Source organism: Ptychodera flava, chromosome 2, assembly GCF_041260155.1.
Source record: "Ptychodera flava strain L36383 chromosome 2, AS_Pfla_20210202, whole genome shotgun sequence".
Taxonomy (NCBI): domain Eukaryota; kingdom Metazoa; phylum Hemichordata; class Enteropneusta; family Ptychoderidae; genus Ptychodera; species Ptychodera flava.
The window spans coordinates 43,046,171-43,066,313 of NC_091929.1; the positions used below are offsets into that span (position 1 = coordinate 43,046,171).

The 20,143-nt window shown below is 36.3% G+C and overlaps 1 protein-coding gene across 1 annotated transcript; it reads right to left on the reverse strand.

The window, feature by feature from the left end:
• Positions 1-6: 6 nt before the first annotated feature.
• Positions 7-18,980, reverse strand: LOC139121516 (uncharacterized). Its single transcript, XM_070686459.1, has 5 exons — positions 17,376-18,980; positions 6,391-6,565; positions 5,002-5,337; positions 3,831-3,954; positions 7-2,628 (listed from the first exon to the last, which is right to left on the reverse strand). The coding sequence occupies exons 1-5, from the start codon at positions 17,628-17,630 to the stop codon at positions 1,116-1,118; spliced, it is 2,403 nt and encodes an 800-aa protein (XP_070542560.1). The 5' UTR covers positions 17,631-18,980; the 3' UTR covers positions 7-1,115.
• Between the last annotated feature and the right edge of the window lie 1,163 nt (positions 18,981-20,143).

Sequence of the window (20,143 nt, forward strand, 5' to 3'; positions counted from 1 at the left end):
TTTCCCCCAAGCTGTGGAGAACACTGCCGATGAACAACTTTGTTTGAAAATTCTTTTTGTAAAGTTACTGGAATTTTCAGTAAATTTTCAACAGATCAAGTTACAATTATGTTAGTACCGTAAAATAACTCCAAAATAGTCCAAAGGGAAGTTAGAGCAATTTGAAAATGAATTGTGTTCAGAAGCTAATTCCTTTGTAGCTTTCCATATTTCCATTACGACTTGTCGTGAGAGTGATCTTAAAGCCATTGTGCAATCACTTCCCAACCGTTCGAAAAACACCGTCTGTACGTACGTATATAAGTACGCTTGGGTTTGCAGATTCATGGCAAAACAGAGATACATTGCACTGATTTCTGAGTTGTAACTATTTGAGCACAGCAAGCAACAGTACAATAAAGTTTAGAAGTATACAGGTTGTAGTACTGATGATGGTAGACATAATTTGCTCTTTGTATTACTCGTTTAACTCACATTGGATGGCTGACAAATGATCATTTTTAAGTCAACTTTTTGAGAAGCAAATACCCTTTGAACTCTGACCTCGCAATGACCCATGACACAGGAATCAACCTCCGAACCAGGTTCAAAGGTTACTAAGCCATGGAATTAATACTTTAAGTAACCATCACGGCAGTTATAGCTTCATTGTTTTAATTAAAAGCTCATGAAACAGTTTTTGATCTCCATGAGAAAATGGTTTGGGTTTTTCTCGTCCGCCAAATTCCTTCTACCATACTATGCCTCTACGATATAAAAAGTACATCATTCATACCACACTTCTGAATGCACTACTTTGACAGATTTTGTCACATAAAATTATTGCACTGAGATGGTCATGTTGGTTTCAGTATGGAATATTCTGGTCATGAAAAGTGTTCTTTCTTCCATGCGTTGTATTGTTAGAGTTTGATGGAATTCATTCATTCAACATTAAAAAAAAGAACCATAGGTTTTCTTACAAAACCAGTTGTATGAAATAAATGTTGACTGGCAACGTTTTTATCATTTATGTTGGGTTCATTCAGTTTCGTATGATATCAGTTTTTGAATTCTCACTGAATGCTTTGGTCTTGGTTTACATAAATCGCTGTTGTTGTTTGAGTTTTTTGTTTTCAAGAAACTTCAATCATTTCGCAACTTCCACACAAAGCCCTTTGGTTGCTGAGTGTGTTTCCGTTACTGTCGTCCATATCTGTTGTGATGTCTGGATAATGGCACTCCATGGATTCTAAGGAACCGGAAGACCTTTGCAGCGTACTCCCCCGGTCTTCATGCAAAACAAACTCTCTACCTTTGCTCTGATTTGAAGTGTTCGTAGTCCATGGTGGCGCCTCCTGGAAAGCAAAGCATTTCATGGGTTGACTTCCCAGTATATCACACGGAATATTTTCCATGATATCTAGATGTTCAGGTTTTCTTTCCCTGTAAAAGCCACTATCCGTCTTTTCTTGTCGCAGCTTGCAATCTGTGTGCTGTGTTTTCTTCGTAGTTTGACCATATCGTTGAGTCGTTATTTGATGTCCGCCTTTACACTTTCCTTTTTGTCCTGCAAACCTGTCTGAATCCTGGTTCTTATTTCCGTCACAAGCTGCTGCCTTTTTGGTCCCAACAGATGTCCGCTGAGACCAGACTTTCAAGTTTTTTGTTTCTGCCTTATCATCATCACAGCTAGGTTCCTGTTGCATCGGCTTCTCTGATTGGTTGATGGTTGTCTGATTGTTCTTCTTTCTAGCGTCTGCTGCGATTGGTCCACACTGAGCATGCTCAGTGGCTGCTTCTTTGACATTCATGAATGGATTCTCAGCATCAGTTGAACTGCCAAATGATTTAATTAAAGAACATTTATAGTCAGTAATTTTTCCAGCTTCAAGAGTTTCCTGGTTTTCCTGGGTTTCCTTGGAAATGCATTGGCGATCAAGTCTAGTTTTCTTTGACATGAATGGATTTTGCAATTTTATATCAGGAGAGTTGACACTGAGGGCGCTTGTCAGCAAATCAACTTGTCGGAGACTTTCTGGGCTGACTGGTTTACCAGAAGGCACCTCTGTGATTAAACTAGGTGACACTGGTGTTACTTGACCTGATAAGGGTGGGGTTACGCTGTCTTGTCGAGACAAGCACCCTGGCAGAAACGTAGCTTCGTTGATGATCATGGATTCTTGTAGAGTCTTGGAAGGAGAGGATCCTGGGCCAGCCATGGCTGGTGCAGGAGGAATTATTGGTCCCATGTCTGATATTCTGAAAACATCCAAACCAGTTGGACGTTGCGGTGATTTTCTTCCCTGAGGTATTTGTACACAGGCTTTACCCAGTGTATCTAGATTCTTCATGTTCACATCGGAAACTTTAGAACGCTTCCTTTCTGTAGGTTTACTATCACTCTCGTAAGATGTACGTGGAACTATCTCTGAGGTGACTTTGTTAAAGATAAATCGAGTGTCTCGGTATGGACTCGGTGACCTCGGCTGTGGGGTGATCACATCGCCATAGTTACCGCCATGTGGTTGGTTGGTTATTACACTATCAGCTCCTTTGTTGTCTTCCTTGAGTCTCTTCTCAAATTCCAGTAACTGACCAAGAAAGTTGAAGTTAGGTGATATTGTAGGCCTCTTGTCCTTCACATACCTGACAAGCATAAACAAAACACAGAACTATGTTAACTTCTGGACGTTCTCGATTTCACACAGAACACACTCATTGGATCAGTTGATGTAGACACAGACGAAGAATTCAAATGAGCCTTTCTATCATCAAAGCTATCTGTGTATGTTTATTTTCAGACTCAACTGCAGTTTCAATTCTCGCCAGATTAAATAACTTTTGTCTGCCAAGGGGGTCAAACTGCATGATACTGAAATGCATCAGGGTAAGACAAAGTCTGCTGCTCACCACAGCATGAGTTTGAGATAGTGGCTAAACTGATAAATACTTTAACACACCTGCAATAGTTTTCATGGCAAAAAGTTCTGTCTGTTGTGAAAGTGGCTAAACTTATTTATCTTTTCAGGCATTTCTGGCAATAAATTCCTGTATAACCTGAAGCTTTACTTTGACTTTCGTAACTTTATGTGTTTTACCTGTATCTACTTACAGCAAAAAACAGGATGGTTGGACAGTCTCATATACATTACGTTTACTTTTTTGTACGTCTCACACAAGTTTGTAGATACATTGTAGATAAAAAGAACCGACTCATTTGAGTGAAATACTAATCATGTAACTCTCCACTCCACTGTTTATCTTTGTGTGTCTAGACAGATTGGCATCAGTACGTATACATTGTATTGTGGTTTGTTTAGCCAGAGTGCAGTCCTAATTAACTTCGGTCTCTACTATCAACTCGATAACTAATTTAGCTATTCCCTTGTGTGTTCTATCCAAACACTCAAATGAGTCAGTTCTTTTTATCTACAATGTTATCTACAAAACTTGTGTGCCACATACAAAAAAGTAAACGTAACGTATATGAGACTGTTCAACCATCCTGTTTTTTGCTGTAGCTAATGTGAATGCATTTAGTTTGGAAAACATGCATTAGATGCTTTTTTAGCTGAGAAGAATATTTTTACGAAATATTTCAATAAATGCAAGGAAGTAATACCCAGAGAAACAGCATAGATGAATTTTCTTATGTCGTTTCCTATGTTAATTTATATGTTACTAGGGTAACTTGGACATGTTGCCATGGTAGCTTGAAAGGTATCACACTGCCATAGTTATTACGATAATATTACTATGGTAACTCTTGGATTATATGTTGCTATGGTAACTCATATTTCATGTTACTATGGTAACTTCATTCAATCAAGAAAAGTTGGAATTCTTACCTGTATGCATCATCGGAGGACATTCTTAGATGTTTCATTACATAGGCTATCGCTATGGTTGCAGATCTCGATACACCAGCCAGGCAATGTACGATGACTTTTCCATTTGAACTTTGAACTTTATCTGCAAAAATAAGCCAAGCGAAAAAATGTTTAAAAACTACTGCTAAACAAATCATTCCCTTTTCAATCATGCTTCAAAACTGAGAAATATTTCCACTGTGAATAAGGGTACATGATATGCATTCATTAACCCTTTCTGCGCTGTAATTTTTTCCCGCCAAAATTTTAGTATAACATTTTATCAAATTTCATAAAGTTTTTCTGTAAGTTTTTCATAATTTTGGACCAAATGGACATTGCATTTAATTGGCTTAAGTTCTATATCAAAATTCTGGCAGGAATCTGAAATACATTTTATGACGGCTATAAAAATTGACTTTGGGCTCAAAGGGTTAATTCTACAACCTACCAGGGTGGGTACTCAAACAGGCTTTATTGCAGCTGATCCATATTCATGAGTAAATTTACACACAAGTACCGATGCTATTCCATCCACTGTTACGATATGTCTACACTTAGAAGAGCTATACCAGGAAACATTTTCACACTCCATGAATCAATTCGGTACCATAACTTTAGTTTCAATACATCAGTTCAGTAACCAGGAAACCATTCAGGTACTTTTAGTTCATTTTTCCAACAAATAGAGTATCTGTCTTTTCACTTATGCTCCAAAATGCAAACACGATCAGTATCTGCTGCCACATTTCTCCTTTGCTGTAATAAATTTGTTAAATCACTTCACCCAACTTTCCCTGTACTATTCAGATGGCAGGGATGTTCTGAAATTCACTTAAAGGCACATGAGCTGTAACTTTTGGCATTATTTTCATGATTTTATATTTTTGATTAAAATTAGTTCACAAGCGCAAGTTCAATGAGTACTAAACACGTAACCACAATTGGTACAGAATGTATATGAGCCCGTGAAGTGTGCTTTCTCGGCAGCTGCCAATTTCAGAGACGCTGGAAATCGCCGATAAGTGTGCAGCTTTTTCAAATAAACTCAGTAATTTTAAGTTAATTGCCATTGTAATGACAGCGCCAGGTTGATATGAAATTAAAATTTGTATCGATCACATTGATAAAATTTGAATGATATACATACCGATGAATTCAATAGCTTGATCGAACCAGGGCAAAATTTTCTCTGAGTAGTTGTCGTTGACTGGAATTCGACAGAAATGTCCATCTTGTACATACTGGGGCTGAGGACAGGTTTTGCTAATGTTGAGGACATACTCTATACCAATTGTGTGCATCAGCTCTTGGTCAAAGACGTCTTGCTGCGATCCGACGAAGAGGTACGGTAGGATTTTCGTCGGCCCCACGTTGGCGACTGGCATGCAAGGCTGTGATAACGGCGCCAGTGCTGAGCATTTGGTGGATGTACCCTGAGACTCACACAGGTTTGGAAAACACGTCTGGAAATCTGCAAAGCCACCTACAAGATGAAAATTTACGACTCTCATTTCATTGCTTTCGGTGATTGTTGAAGGAGTAAAAAACTCACTGTCTGGCATTCACACAAAAATAATTGCCAGAGATATTAACCCTTTGAGTGCTGTAATTTTTCCTACCAAAATTTTAGTGCAACATTTTACCAATATTTGTGAATTTTTCTGATAATTTTGGACCAAATTGACATCACATTTCATAAGTTACAGTTTTCATCCAAATTTCAGAAAAAATCTGAAAAAATTTGACTGGAGTACATTTTATAAAGGCAACAAAATTGACTTTGGCGCTCAAAGGGTTAATTTTCAAAAACTAAGAAAGATACACATAGATTTGTGTTCAATGAACTTTCTCCTTTTTCCTTGTAAATGGGTGATTTTTCTCATCTGTAAATACCACAATATTTAAATACATAAATATTACAAGACCAGTCTCTAAAGTCACTTTTTGTCTTCTAAAACTTGCAGTGAGGTATACCCTACAACTATTCATAAATGCTAAGTGTATTAATGAGATTGTATAGTTATGTTAATTTAATAGCACTGACTCACTCTAAATCATCTATCATGCTTCTTTGTACATTACGGCAGACAATAACTGTCAGTTTTTAACAAATTCTTTTAGAATTTTTCAATTCCATATATCAGAAAGATAGAAGTAAGATGAACAGAACAGGAAAATGGTTGAAAGTTTCTCTGAGGACAGTTTCAGGAAAAATTTTGAACTTTCGATTACGAGCTGCATATAACAATAACTGTGGTGTATAGGGGTTAACCCTTTGACTGCTGTAATTGTTCCCACCAAAATTTTAGTGCAACATTTTTACCAATTTTTATGAATTTTTCTGTAACTTTTTAATAATTTTGGACCAAATGGACATCACATTTTATTGTGTACAGTTTGGTGTCAAAATTTTGACAAAAATCTGAAAAAACAATTGACGGGAGTATATTTTCTAAAGGTGACAAAAATTGACTTTGGTGCTCAAAGGGTTCTTAATACACATTGGAAAGAAATGAAAGAAAATGATTAAACTCACCTGTAAGTAGAGAAACACTTCTAAAAGTTCCTGATAATTTGTTTAGTAAGACAGAAAGGAAATTTTCAGCTTGTATTCCTGAGACGTTTTTTGTACACTGATCGTAAACAATAACTTCACAATTATCATCAGCATCCACTTTGCATGAACTGGCGAGTAGCTCGCGTATTGTTACCTGGAATGGAAAATTTACAAAGGTTTGTTTAGTTCGGTTCGGAACTCTGAAATGCAAAGTCTGTTCCATGTTGAGAGGATTTCAACGGAAATGACTGGTTGAAAGAAAACCGGAGAGAGATTGAGAAAACCAGAGACGGGCAGTACCGGTGTATGCTAATCGTATGATTCAAGGCAGCCCTAGACAATGACGTGGTCCGGTCAATATTGATAGAATATGGAATCTGAATGAGTATGACTCATCGCAAAGCCACAAGACTTAACAAGCCTCAATTGTGTGACCTTCACCTAATCTCACAAAAAGCCACCCTCGTGTTCCAGCAGAAAAAAATCCCTGAAATTCCACGCGTCTGATAATTCACATTCCAAGCGCACTACACAATTTCTCGAGAGTATTCGACTTAAATGGAATCTGTTTTCGGGATATTTTCCTGATTTCTTCATATCTTGGGAGGAACCGTGGAAAATAACCTCCTCCATGTGACCTTACAAAATCGAAAGGGGGTATAGTGGGAAAGTCTGGGAACGGAAGACACAGACGGGCCTGTACAGTAACCTCTGATCTCAAATGACAAACTATGAAATATTTTATCAGTTACCATATGCATTACATCATGTGTAATTTTAGAACATGCTGAGAAACAATGTTATTATTAATTTCTATCTTTTCGACTCAAAACATCGTTTTACTCCATATAGAGTTCACCATTACTAATTTCCATTGTTTTCATTGAACAATGCAAAACATGGTAACTCATACCCCATTCACATTAGCACAAACATTAACTCAATGGTAAACCGACAATATCCAGGGTCTAAAAATGAGACAAACACAGAGATTTTAAGAGCGATAATTAGAAAATAAAATATTTTTTTGTTTTATTATTCATACATATTTTGAAGTAAGCTGAAATACCTCGTCTGCAACGTTAGTGACCAGCTTTGCCTGACTGCCAAGAATACACTAATAAGTAATATTCCTATCGCATCAAAATTTCATCAACGATGATAAGTAATTTTCACAACATCAAATTTGACCCTCTGACCTGCCAATCACCTGCATTAGCATTACAACAGACCTTGACCTTCAGGAGCTGATCACATGACGATGAGTCATACCTTTATTGTCTGCCGATGTACAATGAGAAACGTGTCAACAGTTTCGAGTCACTTTCTCTATTTCATAAATATGAGTGCCTTGAAATTTAAACCCTGCAAATATTAAATTGAAAAACAACCCTGGTGTGAATTCATCACACTGGATGAACTGACACAAACTGCAATTCGTAATTTCTGATTGATGCTATTGGTTCATCACAAAAGTACCTACGCTTGCAGAGCTAAATGGACCAAAACCACTCGGCGAGATTGGTCATTATGCATCTTTTGTTCAAAATGCATAGAACACATGAACTTGAGATCCAAAAATTTTATGCATTGGAAGTAGCATAGCTTGCAGGTGATGACAGCTTGAAATTCTCAAAAGAACTAGCAGACACAATGGCCATACACTTCAAATAAAAAAAATTATACTAAGTTGGATATAATCCCTGAAACAAAGACTTGCAATTGTTCTTCGGAAGTGGACTACACAATGGACACACTGAAACTCAAAAATTTTCACTTTAAGTTAGATTTTTTTCCTGAAAAACGAAGTCTTTAAATCTTTCCTTTGCAGAACCAGACACGATGGACACACCTTTTTCCAATCATCAATTTCATCTAAATGATAATGTCTTATTAAGCCTTGGTAAAAGTGTCTGAATCATTGATGATAATATATTAATAAATCAATATTTTTGTAGAATGTCATAAACGTATCCTGACAATCTTGTCAATTTCTGTGTTTGGTCTCATGCAAAAAATGTTTCACTTGTAATGGCACTTTTTGTTGCAAAAATAGGCGTGACACTTGTACAAGAGCTTAAATGCCTTCATAATGGTAATTAAAACAAACTTATCGATCCAACGTTTGGTGAGCGTTGCAAATAGCTTGGCTTTTCTCCGCTGCAAAAATTTCCTCAAAGTGCCAAATAAAATTACTCAGATATTGATCAACTGCATACTATTGAGTGATGAGGACTTTGTGAGAGAAATTTGCTGTATACTAGATGCTTTTGAAAGTAATTTTTGATTAACACAAAGGCTTGCAGCTTGCCTTTTTTCTGATATCAATATTCTTTCTATGACATCATTCTGTAGCCTTGAAAACCATGACATCATCTTTTCATAAAGCCCCCTAACTCATTGGGAATTCTGAGTCTCACTCCACCAGCTCTGCAGCTCGGTGCACTATACCTTGAGGACAATTTTTCATCAAAATACATAGAAAACAGCAAATTCATATATGTGCAAGATCTACAGTAGTGAGAATTTATTAAACAGGATCTAAATTGAATTGCAAATACGATCTCTACAAACGTGCAGCACCGCCACACCTCAATCAATGCAGGGAACATTTGACAACTTTACTTCCTTTGCAGAAATCAAAAAGAATGACAACATCAGGACAGTTTTCCTGAGAAAAAGATATATGCATGACTTTTAGATTGAATGAGAATATAAAATTACACAGCAGTAAACATGATTCATTCTAAAAAACCTCAAGTTCAAAGATACAGGGAGTTATTTGTGAACTTTGGGAATTTCTGGCAAGTTGGTATTTATATAAGATATACGCTACATTTACATTCGACTCTATCTTAAAAGATAGCAAAGACTGACTCACACCTTTATATAACCCTGCTTAGATACAGAATAGATACAGAAAAGAGATAACACAATGCAAGTTTTCAGTATTTGCCTTTGCCTAAGAATATGCTGATGAGATACCCACTGTTCTACCAAACTGCAAAAGCTCTTATGAGCAGTATGGTCAGGATATAATCTGACTTTATGGTCCGTTCAGAAAAAGTAGTTCACGTATTCTTGTCACAGACAAGAAGCCAACTATGTGTATTCTTTAATTCTTTGTCATCCCCCCTTTTGATGTGAACTGGTCAACATTTACATTGAATGCAATGGGCTTGGGACGAACCATGTTGTGGCAGAGGTAAGCTAAAGCCTCTCCAAATCGCGAGGGTGTGTACACATTTAATAAAGAAACATAAAGCATGATATAACATCAAAGATCATTGCAACCTGTATATGGATGCAAAGGTTTAGGCTTTAGGTGGGTGGGGAGCATATTGGTGTGGGAGGAAGGGGGTAGCTGTTCCCCCTCAACATACCAATCCTAGACACAGAATGTCAAATCAATGTGATTTCATCTATCTATCTATAGTTGTATATCTATCTATCTACCTATCTATCTCTCTCTTGACTTTTCACAGTACCTACAGTGTATTGCTAAATGAACTTTTACAGTATGGTATGGTATGTATGGTATGGTATATATATATATATATATATATATATATATACAACTGTATATATACAACTGTATATATATATGTATATATATATATTATATTATATATATATATATATATATATATATATATATATATATATATATATATATATATATATATATATATATATATATAGAACACACACCACAACTCCTTTTCACAGTGCCTATACTGCTATATGAATGAACTGCTATATAACATAATACCTGAACTTATACAGTATGGTATATATATAAATATATATATATATATATATATATATATATATATATTATATATATATATATATATATATATATATATATATATATATATATATATATATATATATATATAGACACACACCGACGCCACAACTCCTTTTCACAGTGCCTATACTGCTATATGAATGAACTGCTATATAACATAATACCTGAACTTATACAGTATGGTATATATATATATATATATATATATATATATATATATATATATATATATATATATATATATATATATATATATATATATATATATATATATATATATATATATATATATATATATATATATATATGTATATATAGGCACACACAAAACTCCTTTTCACAGTGCCTATACTGCTATATGAATGAACTACTACATGTATATAACATAAAACCAGACTATCAACTTACTAGGATACCAATTATTTATGTACCGTTCCAATCAAGCATGCAGAACTGAGTGGGTTGGTCATTGTACTGATATGCCAAGCCATTTATTATCAAGTGTTGGACCAAATTAGCACCTACAGGCACCCTATTGTACTTCAATATGACAATAATATAATTTGAAATTCTAGTATTATTCCGTTGATCATTTGCCGTGAGTGGAGTGACGGCCCGCATTGTCAGACATCGTCAAAACTTTAATCTTCCACAACAAAAAAGCATTTTGCGTAAATCTATGAGCTCATTCAACATAATCCAAATTAATCTGACACCGGATAATTGCATGTGACAGAGGTACAGAAAAGATTTATAAACAAAACGGAAAGGATTAAATTGAAATATTAATAGCTAAAATGGAAATAAAGCCATGCTATAAATGTGTGAAGTGACCGTACTGAAATTGCCACAAAAGAATACTTAAAATAAAGAACGCAATATCAGGGTTTTAAATTTTTTTGTATAACGTAGTATGTTTACCGATAGCACTGGTGACTAAGGCAGATACAATTGATAGCCACATATGACTCGTGAAAACAATTTTTGGAGAAAAATATTTGGTTGACCATGATAGACCTAATGTAACCTTTTCATCAGGAGAAATTACCAAATACGGATGTCCAAAAAGTAACCGCAGAAAAATAACTGACTGGATCAACCATCTGGTGGTGACAGTGTTATCGTGTAATTGGTCATTACTGATCAACATGTTTCACGTCATATCCCATTTGCTTCTTTCATTGTCGTGCAATTTCACATACTCCGTCTGGCTGTAGGCAGTTATGCTAATAAATTTTGTACTCTATTTCTGAACCGTAATTAATCATTGAACTAGAGCCATACATGCATCTACGAAAGTCATTTTAAGTATAAAATCACCAAAAGAGCTGCAGCTATATGTAGTTCTTCTTTTTGTCAGAAACTACAAAATTAGTTGAGTCCAGGACGGCAATGTATCAATATGTTGTTAAAAATCGTGTGCAGATTTTGTTCCGTAAGAGCGTAATTTTGTTTACATGCAGTGAAATGTGTCTAAACCGAACCCTGTCTAAATTGGAAACCTGTCTAAACCCTTTTCCAAGTCCCATTCCAACAGAACTCTATGTTAAAAGGACCTCTACAAACCAAACACCTCTCCAAACCGAACAATTTTCTCAGTCCCTGAAGGGTTCGGTTTAGACAGGTTTTACTGTATATGAAAACTCATGTTGAGGGGTTTAACACAGTGTTGTCTTTATTAGTGGCACCATGGTAAATTTAAAGTTCTCTTGTCAATTTACTTGCGTTCACTCAGGGTCATAAAAACATAATTTTAGGAAACGACAAAATATTACAGCAGTTGCAAAACTATTTACCTAATGTTCCAAAAAGGTTAGCGAAGGCAAGATTAAGAATGAACCCATATACATGTACAATACTGTCACTACACACACGTACACACCATTTGACCACTCGACAGATCAGCAGGTACAGAAGGTCACCAGGGTCATTCATGAAAGGTCAGCTATTTCAAATACACAAAGGTTAACGACACCCATGTCAAAAAGGTTATCATGTACTGGGTATTTTCAATGAATGTATAACTACACTAAGCAAACACCAATGTTGTGTTGATAGTCCTGGCGGGGTTGTACATGTAAAGTTTCTCCAAAAACCAGAGCTTACAATGATCTGACTGAGTTTAACTTGAAAGAATGCTAAATTTTTGACGAAAATGCTGAACAAGTTATCTTCCACAACTACTGTGATCTATTCATTGCTTACAAACAGCTTGCAATATATTTCTGAAACATTCAAATACTGTTATTATTGTTATTTTTTTTGAATGAACGTGTATATTTTTTGAGGATTCACGCACACATACGACACTTTACACAAAATTGAACTTGATACAGACCACTTCAATACAGTTCTAGTGATATGTGTCCTTGCATATGTTGATCAACATCTTTTGTACCACACATCTCGAGTGTTACGAAGAGTTATTTTTACCGACTGCTTCATTTCATAAGACAAGGTAACTGACATTCAGGGCTGTTGTACAACAACACAAATTCCTTTGCGATGTGTCATCGATGTGATTATCATTGATGTTCAACTTCAAATCTGCAATGTCATTCTGATTGTCTGCTGACATGTAAAGTCTCATCGCTAGTGTTATGAAAACAATTTTTTCAGTGACTAAGTTTAGAACCCCAGTCACTGCTCAAGAATTCAACCATTAGGAGTATACACACATGCGTTCATAAGCACTACAAATTCTTCAACATGGACTCCGTACAGCCGTCACTGACAGTGCTTGTCAAAACATTAAACCAGTTTACAACCTCTTGAAAATTCTCTGAATACATTCAGCGTGATGTAATTCTAACGTGAAGTTGAAAATCATTTCTGGTATCGGGCAACTGTCAGTTTCTTCAACTCCATACTAACAAATTTCCTCTCGAAGTTCAGTGTAGTTCAACATGTCTTTCACAGTTTGCTTAGTTGAAAATGACACTACTCTGATCAAGGACCATTTCAATAGTGTTTGACGAATCACAGGCGTCAAGAACTAAATTGCCTATTGCTAATGCTGTCGTGAATACACATAATACAAGCTTCCTGAATGTACGTAACAAATACAATTTTGCCAATGATGTTGTAATATTGATTTCGAGAGAGTTGCCTCCCTGCTTAAATTACCAGTGACAGTGGTGCGCTCTCTCATTGTTTAAATTGTTAAAGACGATATCTCAATACAATTACACAGTCTATTTACACTCTGTGTCACTGCACTGGCGTTGGCTTTTTTGTTTCAGGTGAAGGAAGTTACTGCGGTATGACTCATAATTCCAGCTTCCTTATTTTCCTGTTACGAAGGCCCACCATCGAGAGCTTAAGTTAAAACATGGAAAATGCGACACGCAGTTCAGTAACGCTTGTCAAATCAACAATCTGTTACAGATCACTTTTCAATCATATGTCATGTCATCTATTTCAGTGACTGGTAAAAAACCATCAATTTATCACTGTCATTTGATCACAGGGACAGCAAGGGCCATGTTGACTTTTAAAATACACGGTACAGCTATAACTCTTTTCGTAGAGCATTTTTTTGTGTCTTATGGCCATGCCTTAAAAAGAGATAATTTCTACATAATGTAACTAATTTCCATACTTCATTGTTGCTTGTAATACATGCTTACATGCTTGTAAATCTATATCATAAATTCTGGTAACAATATCAGTTTTTGTAGAAATTCTATTTATGACTTTCTTTGCTGCACAAGTGACATTTATATTTAACTCTTTGAGTGCCAAAGTCAATTTTTGTCACTTTTATAAAATAATACTCTAGTAAATATTTTCCAGATTTTTGCCAAAATTTTGATAAAAAATTGTAGCAAATAAAATATAATGTCTATTTGGTCAAAAATTAGCTAGAAAATTACAGAAAAATTTACAAAAACTGGTAAAATGTTGTACTACAATTTTGGTGGGAAAAAATTACGGCACTCAAAGGGTTCAAAAGTTTGATGTTAAAATTCTGCAAGAAATGCGCACTGAAAATTTATTGGCCAAAGTGACAATATTTTTCCACATCTTTGGGCAAATGGACTGATTTGATGCGAGAAAATTCAAATTTTTTATATCTTTCACAAACATGCACATTTCCCTGTGCTGTTAAAATTTCAATTTTATATAACTTTTAATTTTTACAACAATAAATGCCAATATTGTTCAAGTATCTGTCGTGAGATAGAACATTCTCCGCATACTGTCCTGAATAATCGTATTCATTGTGTGAACAAATATGAAGAACATGGTCGACTAATTTAACACAAAGAAAATTGAAATGCGGAAGTGGAGATATTTTCGAAAATTTCAGAATCTGCAAAGTAGATAAGCCAACTTTTGAGACTAAATCTTTAATCCACTGATCCTCCCTTAGAATAATGGAATTATCCACACTCCAGCACTTGGTCATCTTAAATACATGGAAAATTACCACTGATCTATGTGTAGTGTGGTGCAGTGTATGTGTGTGGGAGGAGAGATAGCGGCACGTGGGGGAGGCAGTGATCTTGTTGGAAGGGTGAATCGTGACAACTGAAATGGGTCAGGGATGTAAGCGAAAGAGAAGATGTTTTTCCTCATTGTCTACCTCATTTTCAAAATAGTCAAAATGCCTTTCACTCCACGTCATAGTATTCCGAAAATCGGCCTTCCCACACAAAGCCTGTATTTCTTTACTGAACACTACCGGCATTTACGTTGCAGGGCAAGCACAGACGCAATTCCTAAACAAATCAAGCGATTCTTTCCTTCACGTTTTTTTGACAGAAAAAAACACCCAACCGGAATGCACGCTTACTGGACACATGTAGGCACATGAGGATTTGTCAAATGAACTTTGCGAGCACGCTCATTACGATGTCATCAATTAATATAAAAGTATCATTCATTATGATGTCATTGATTATTATAACAATAATAATGATGTCATGATGATGTCACTGAAGTAAATCCAAGACAGAGTCATCAGATTCACTGGCTTGGATGTAAAATTGGTCCCGCCACTTCATTAAACTTGAACACATGTCACGGAAGTAAAGAGTTGAAGCAAATTCCAAATGGTTCAAAAATTATGAAATACTCAGTATTATGTCTAACATAGACATCTAATAATTAACATTGTTTCTGTGTCACGTGATCAACATGTGACTACACTGCATCAAAAAAGTTCAAGTGCTTGCATGACTGCAGTTGTTTGTCATGTACAGTGCTCGTCAACGGTCGCCAGGGGAAACTGCGATCAGATTTAAACTGGGAAGAAAATCAATAATTTTTACTCGAACATTGAAAAATTAAAAAGGACACTGTACAGCAGCCAATGAATTGAAATTTTCCGGTGATAACCTCAAAATATTTGTCAGGTACAAGTTCTTTTTTGATGTTATACAGTACCTGGAAGGCACTTCTACCGTAACCAAAATTACAGTGACTTACTGGGTCTGTACTGACACGGTGATTTCAGTGATGCAGTCAGCTATCAGACTGCATGAAACTGCCGAAAGGTTCCGCAAAATCATCTGACGCGTTCTTGAAATTTTGGATGAAACAGGCCCCCAAAATCACTAATGATTACCCTTCTCGTTGAAGACCTGATCTTCAAATGTTCTAGCCAGTTTTCTGTTTATGGTGGCACTTCTTGATCATTTTCCTGAACAGTGGAGACACTGTGACTGCAATTATTGCTTAACCTAACCAAGCAGAGCTAGACTTGTTTAATTTTATTTCAAAAGCAATTCTACTTTAGTGGAAACACTTGCCTGGGATGCTTGAAAATATTACCTATGCATATATTAATGATTAATTAATGATGCTTCGTCATACCTACTGTCCAATAACAATTTAAAACCACATCCTCTAATGTCTCAACAATTTAACGATCTTCCCATTTATTTATTTCTTTCTTATCTCCCTTTCTGGTAAGAGTTAATCTTTACCTATTTTTGACGCCAAATTTCTTGCTTTAATTTAACATCCCTGGGGATAAGAACAACATCGCTTAGCTAAAGCTAAAGCTTTGTTGCCCAGAAAACATGTGAAGACTTTGTCTCTCCTCTTTCCCTTTACCGTTCAATCCAGTAACACCCTCCCCTCCAATGGTAACACATACAGGTGTGATCTCATACCCAGGATATGACCAATCAGTATTTGGAGTGAGTTGTCATGGTGATTCATACTTGACACATGTTTAAATAAGAAAAGAATACAATTTCACGGTACATTTCATATCTTGTCTGTTAATAATTGCTGTTATATTAATGCCAAATGTACGCCTGCTATTTGTAAAATTAAACATTTGAAAATATTAACGCAAACTGAAAAATTGAAGGAATTATTGACTGAATTATGAAATGAATTTTGTGACTGGGAAGATTATTTAATATAGGCAGGTATGGCAATGCTATGTAAATGAAAAAGTCAAGTCAGAGTGACATGACTCAGAGAAAACGGCAGCACTGTCTGTCAGTGTGTCACCGGTTTACTGGTACATGTGTAATGGAGAACCCACCTAGCAACAACTGACGCCCTGCAATCCACAACAAAAGAAACTGCAAAAAATTTTCAAGAGAACTTGCAAGGTTCAAGTGACACAAAGCTATTATCTTTTCTTATTTCTCAGGTCCAGACTTTTGGAAGATACGATGTGTTCATCTTATTTTCTCTGTGATGACAATTTCAACTGATGTAACCGGGAATGACAAAGGAAAAGTAATTGAGCTTAGCTTCTCCTTTTGTTTAAAACTGCTCAAAAGAACCTACAAAAGATGACTCCTTGAAGGAAAAGATCAGATTTATAAAATGCTGAGACATATGAGCATATTTTATACTAAATGATATCTTTATCTTAAATTGACCACTGGACAACCCATTCTCACAACAGACATGACTTTTTACACCATACTGTCACCAAAAAAAGTATGACATTGACTGTCAAATTTTAACAAACCCATTTATATTTTAAGCATGAATTCAAAGTTCTCTAACCAATGTTCACATGTTACCCTTGTAATTACAACTTTGCTTTCCCTGGATTTTATACTTTTGCTAAAAGTGTGTAGATAGGTCACACAGCAAAGATAGTTTTCTAATTAATGGGCAGGTTAAAAAAATAAAGGTAAAAATTGCAGGTTTTAAAGTTTAAGTCAGAACTTACCTTATCTTGTTGGAGACGACGCTTGATCAGTTTGGACGAACCGACGTTTACTGAATTGTGGACGTGACAAGTATTATATTCAAGAAACGATCTACTGTCAATGACCAGTATTTTGTCCATACTGGATTGAAGCAGTTCTGCTAGCTTGTCGGCTTGTAGCATCTTCAAACATGGTGTTTCTCCGAGTTTTTCCGCCATCTTTCTCTTTAGGGAGAGTAAGCGTTCTGGTAATGGTGTTTGGAAGAAAGCTTGCATCTATGCTAAAACTGCGGTCCACTTTTCACAAGAGATATAGGAACTGTGGGCCAAGTGGGTGGAGAGTCTCTAAACCTTCTTGGTACAATACTGAGATTTTGTTTTCTTATGCTAGAATAAACTTCTAAGACATCAAAAAATGTGAACAACGGTTGTTGTGCTATAGAAACTAACAGATTTTAAATGTGAAGCAGATATAAACCAAGAATATATATGTCGTTCATAAATTTAACAAAAACCTCGCTCGTGGAACGTTTTGCACCAATGCAGTGAAGATTATTTTCAAGTATTGCATATACACAACAGATTAGTAAAAATATGTATTTTATAAAATAAATATTATCTGATAACTTTATGTTAGACGAAGCCCTTTCTCCGATATATTGCACAAACAAACTTCGACAAAAAACGTAACCTGGCTTGATGGAATCAATATTATTTTCAGGTTGCTTATTATATATAACTTAAATTGAGATTATAACAGGAGAGATTTTTCAGATGATCTACGCTGGAAAATATTCCTTCAGTATTTAGCTACCCACTGATACAAGCTAAACAAAATACTTGACGCTCAACTCAGCAATCCTATTTTGGACCGGATCGGACATAACCCTTCTCTCACACTGTGCAGATTAATGACAATTTCGTTCTAATATTAGAAATCGATAACTTCAACCAGGTCCATCTTACCACTGCTAAACTCGCCAAAAAATCAAATTTTAAATGTCAAAACTTGAAACACCTGTCAAATACTACGACAATTGGCTTGATTTCGGTCTCCAGTAGCTATTTTGAGCCTGTGATTATCAAGAAACCGTTCTCTAAGTCCGATCTGAACCGATAGCTGACTTGCGTTTTGAACGTTGCAGATTTTGCATATGCATCAGCTCCAAAAATAAACTTTGCTGGTTCAACTTTTGGGGTCCCTCTCTCTTTGCGATAGCCTTTACACAGTTCCTCTGAATGACCACTGCTACCTTTTCTGGATGTCTAAAATGGCCGATTTGATAATATCCACTTGGTCAGTCGGGTCTCCTGTTCCAGTTCGACCTCAAATATGAATTCCGAAGGTGTACAACATGGAGAGAACCGAAAAATTGGAATAGTTTTTTCCAGCGAGTACAACTGGTAGCAGTTCAAAGTTCCTTACTCTTGGCCCGCTGGTTCCACGTCGATTCCCGCAGCTTTTGCTTCCAAATTAGGGTCACAGCACACCTCAATCGTCTCTCCCGTTCACAAACGGCAAAACAACACACGGAAAAGGCGATTTTGGAGGCAAAAACAGGGACGACATAGTCGGTTCTCGATCGATCTGGCGGACATCATCTCGTAAACCAGAACGATGAGATCACTTTCCATTAATAGTAAATTACGTCATATTTGGCCAATCAGAACAAGCCAAGAAGAAATAGCTATGATGTCATTGTAGACCAATCATCGTTGCCCAAGCAACTTCAGTGACTCTCATGAATGGCGCCGGTTTTCGTGAACGCCATCTTCCTAACTCGGGAGCATTCTAAAGCGTTCTGTAAGGAATATAAACACATATCCGGCAACGTGTCACACAAGGTTATACGATCGAATGAAATCAAGGCTGCCGACGTCAACCTTGTCGACGCACTGAAATTTACAAGTTCATCCAAAGTACAGTTTTATTGAGCTGAGGTCCACGGCCCCTACACAGTTTTTAGTTTGGTCTTACCCACGCGTGCAACTGCTGTGGTGAGTTCTGCAAATAGAACGGAGACAACAGACTTTCCTGGGTAGAGAGAGAGGCCGGCGTGGGTGATTCAACCCAGCTTAGGTGAATCATAGGCCAGATATGTTATGAGTAAAAACCCCATGCCCGTGACCGTAGACATCTTTTATACTGTCTATGCCGTGACCAGCAAAATGACCTACCCTTACTTGGGGACAATAAGACAACTGCAAGTACAGAGATAGCATCAGAATATTCCGATGTTATGCTCAACTGTTAAGGAGGGAGGGGAAAACTCCGAATAAGGCCACCTAAGTAACCTAAAACGGAATTTACCGCGCAACGCATAGCCGGTGTACCTCAGTTACAAGTTAAATTACAGAAAGTGGGATTCCATCGTAGCACACGCAGACATTGAATTATAAATGAAAATTACAACAGTGATTTTTTTCCATTCATATTTCGAGCCGTGAGATCGTAATAATACTTTGCTATCATCATAATAAAATGACTCTTAGGGGGTCGTTACAGAGGTCACGGTCCTATGCTATGTAAAATTGTGACGTCACCAGCAGTTTTGTCAACACAGCGGGAGATTTAAAGGACGTCGGTGTCGCACAGGCAAGTAAAATAGTGGTTTTCTGAATATTTCTGAGGTGTCATTGACAAAAAATGTGTCGATAGTAACTGGTGTGTAACAAGTAAGAGAATACAAGAACAAAAATCATTGGGATAAGATTATCAACGGAAATTTCAAGAAAAACTTCGTACTTTGGAGTCAGTGGTTATCGTGCAACCTGGACACAAATTTGTC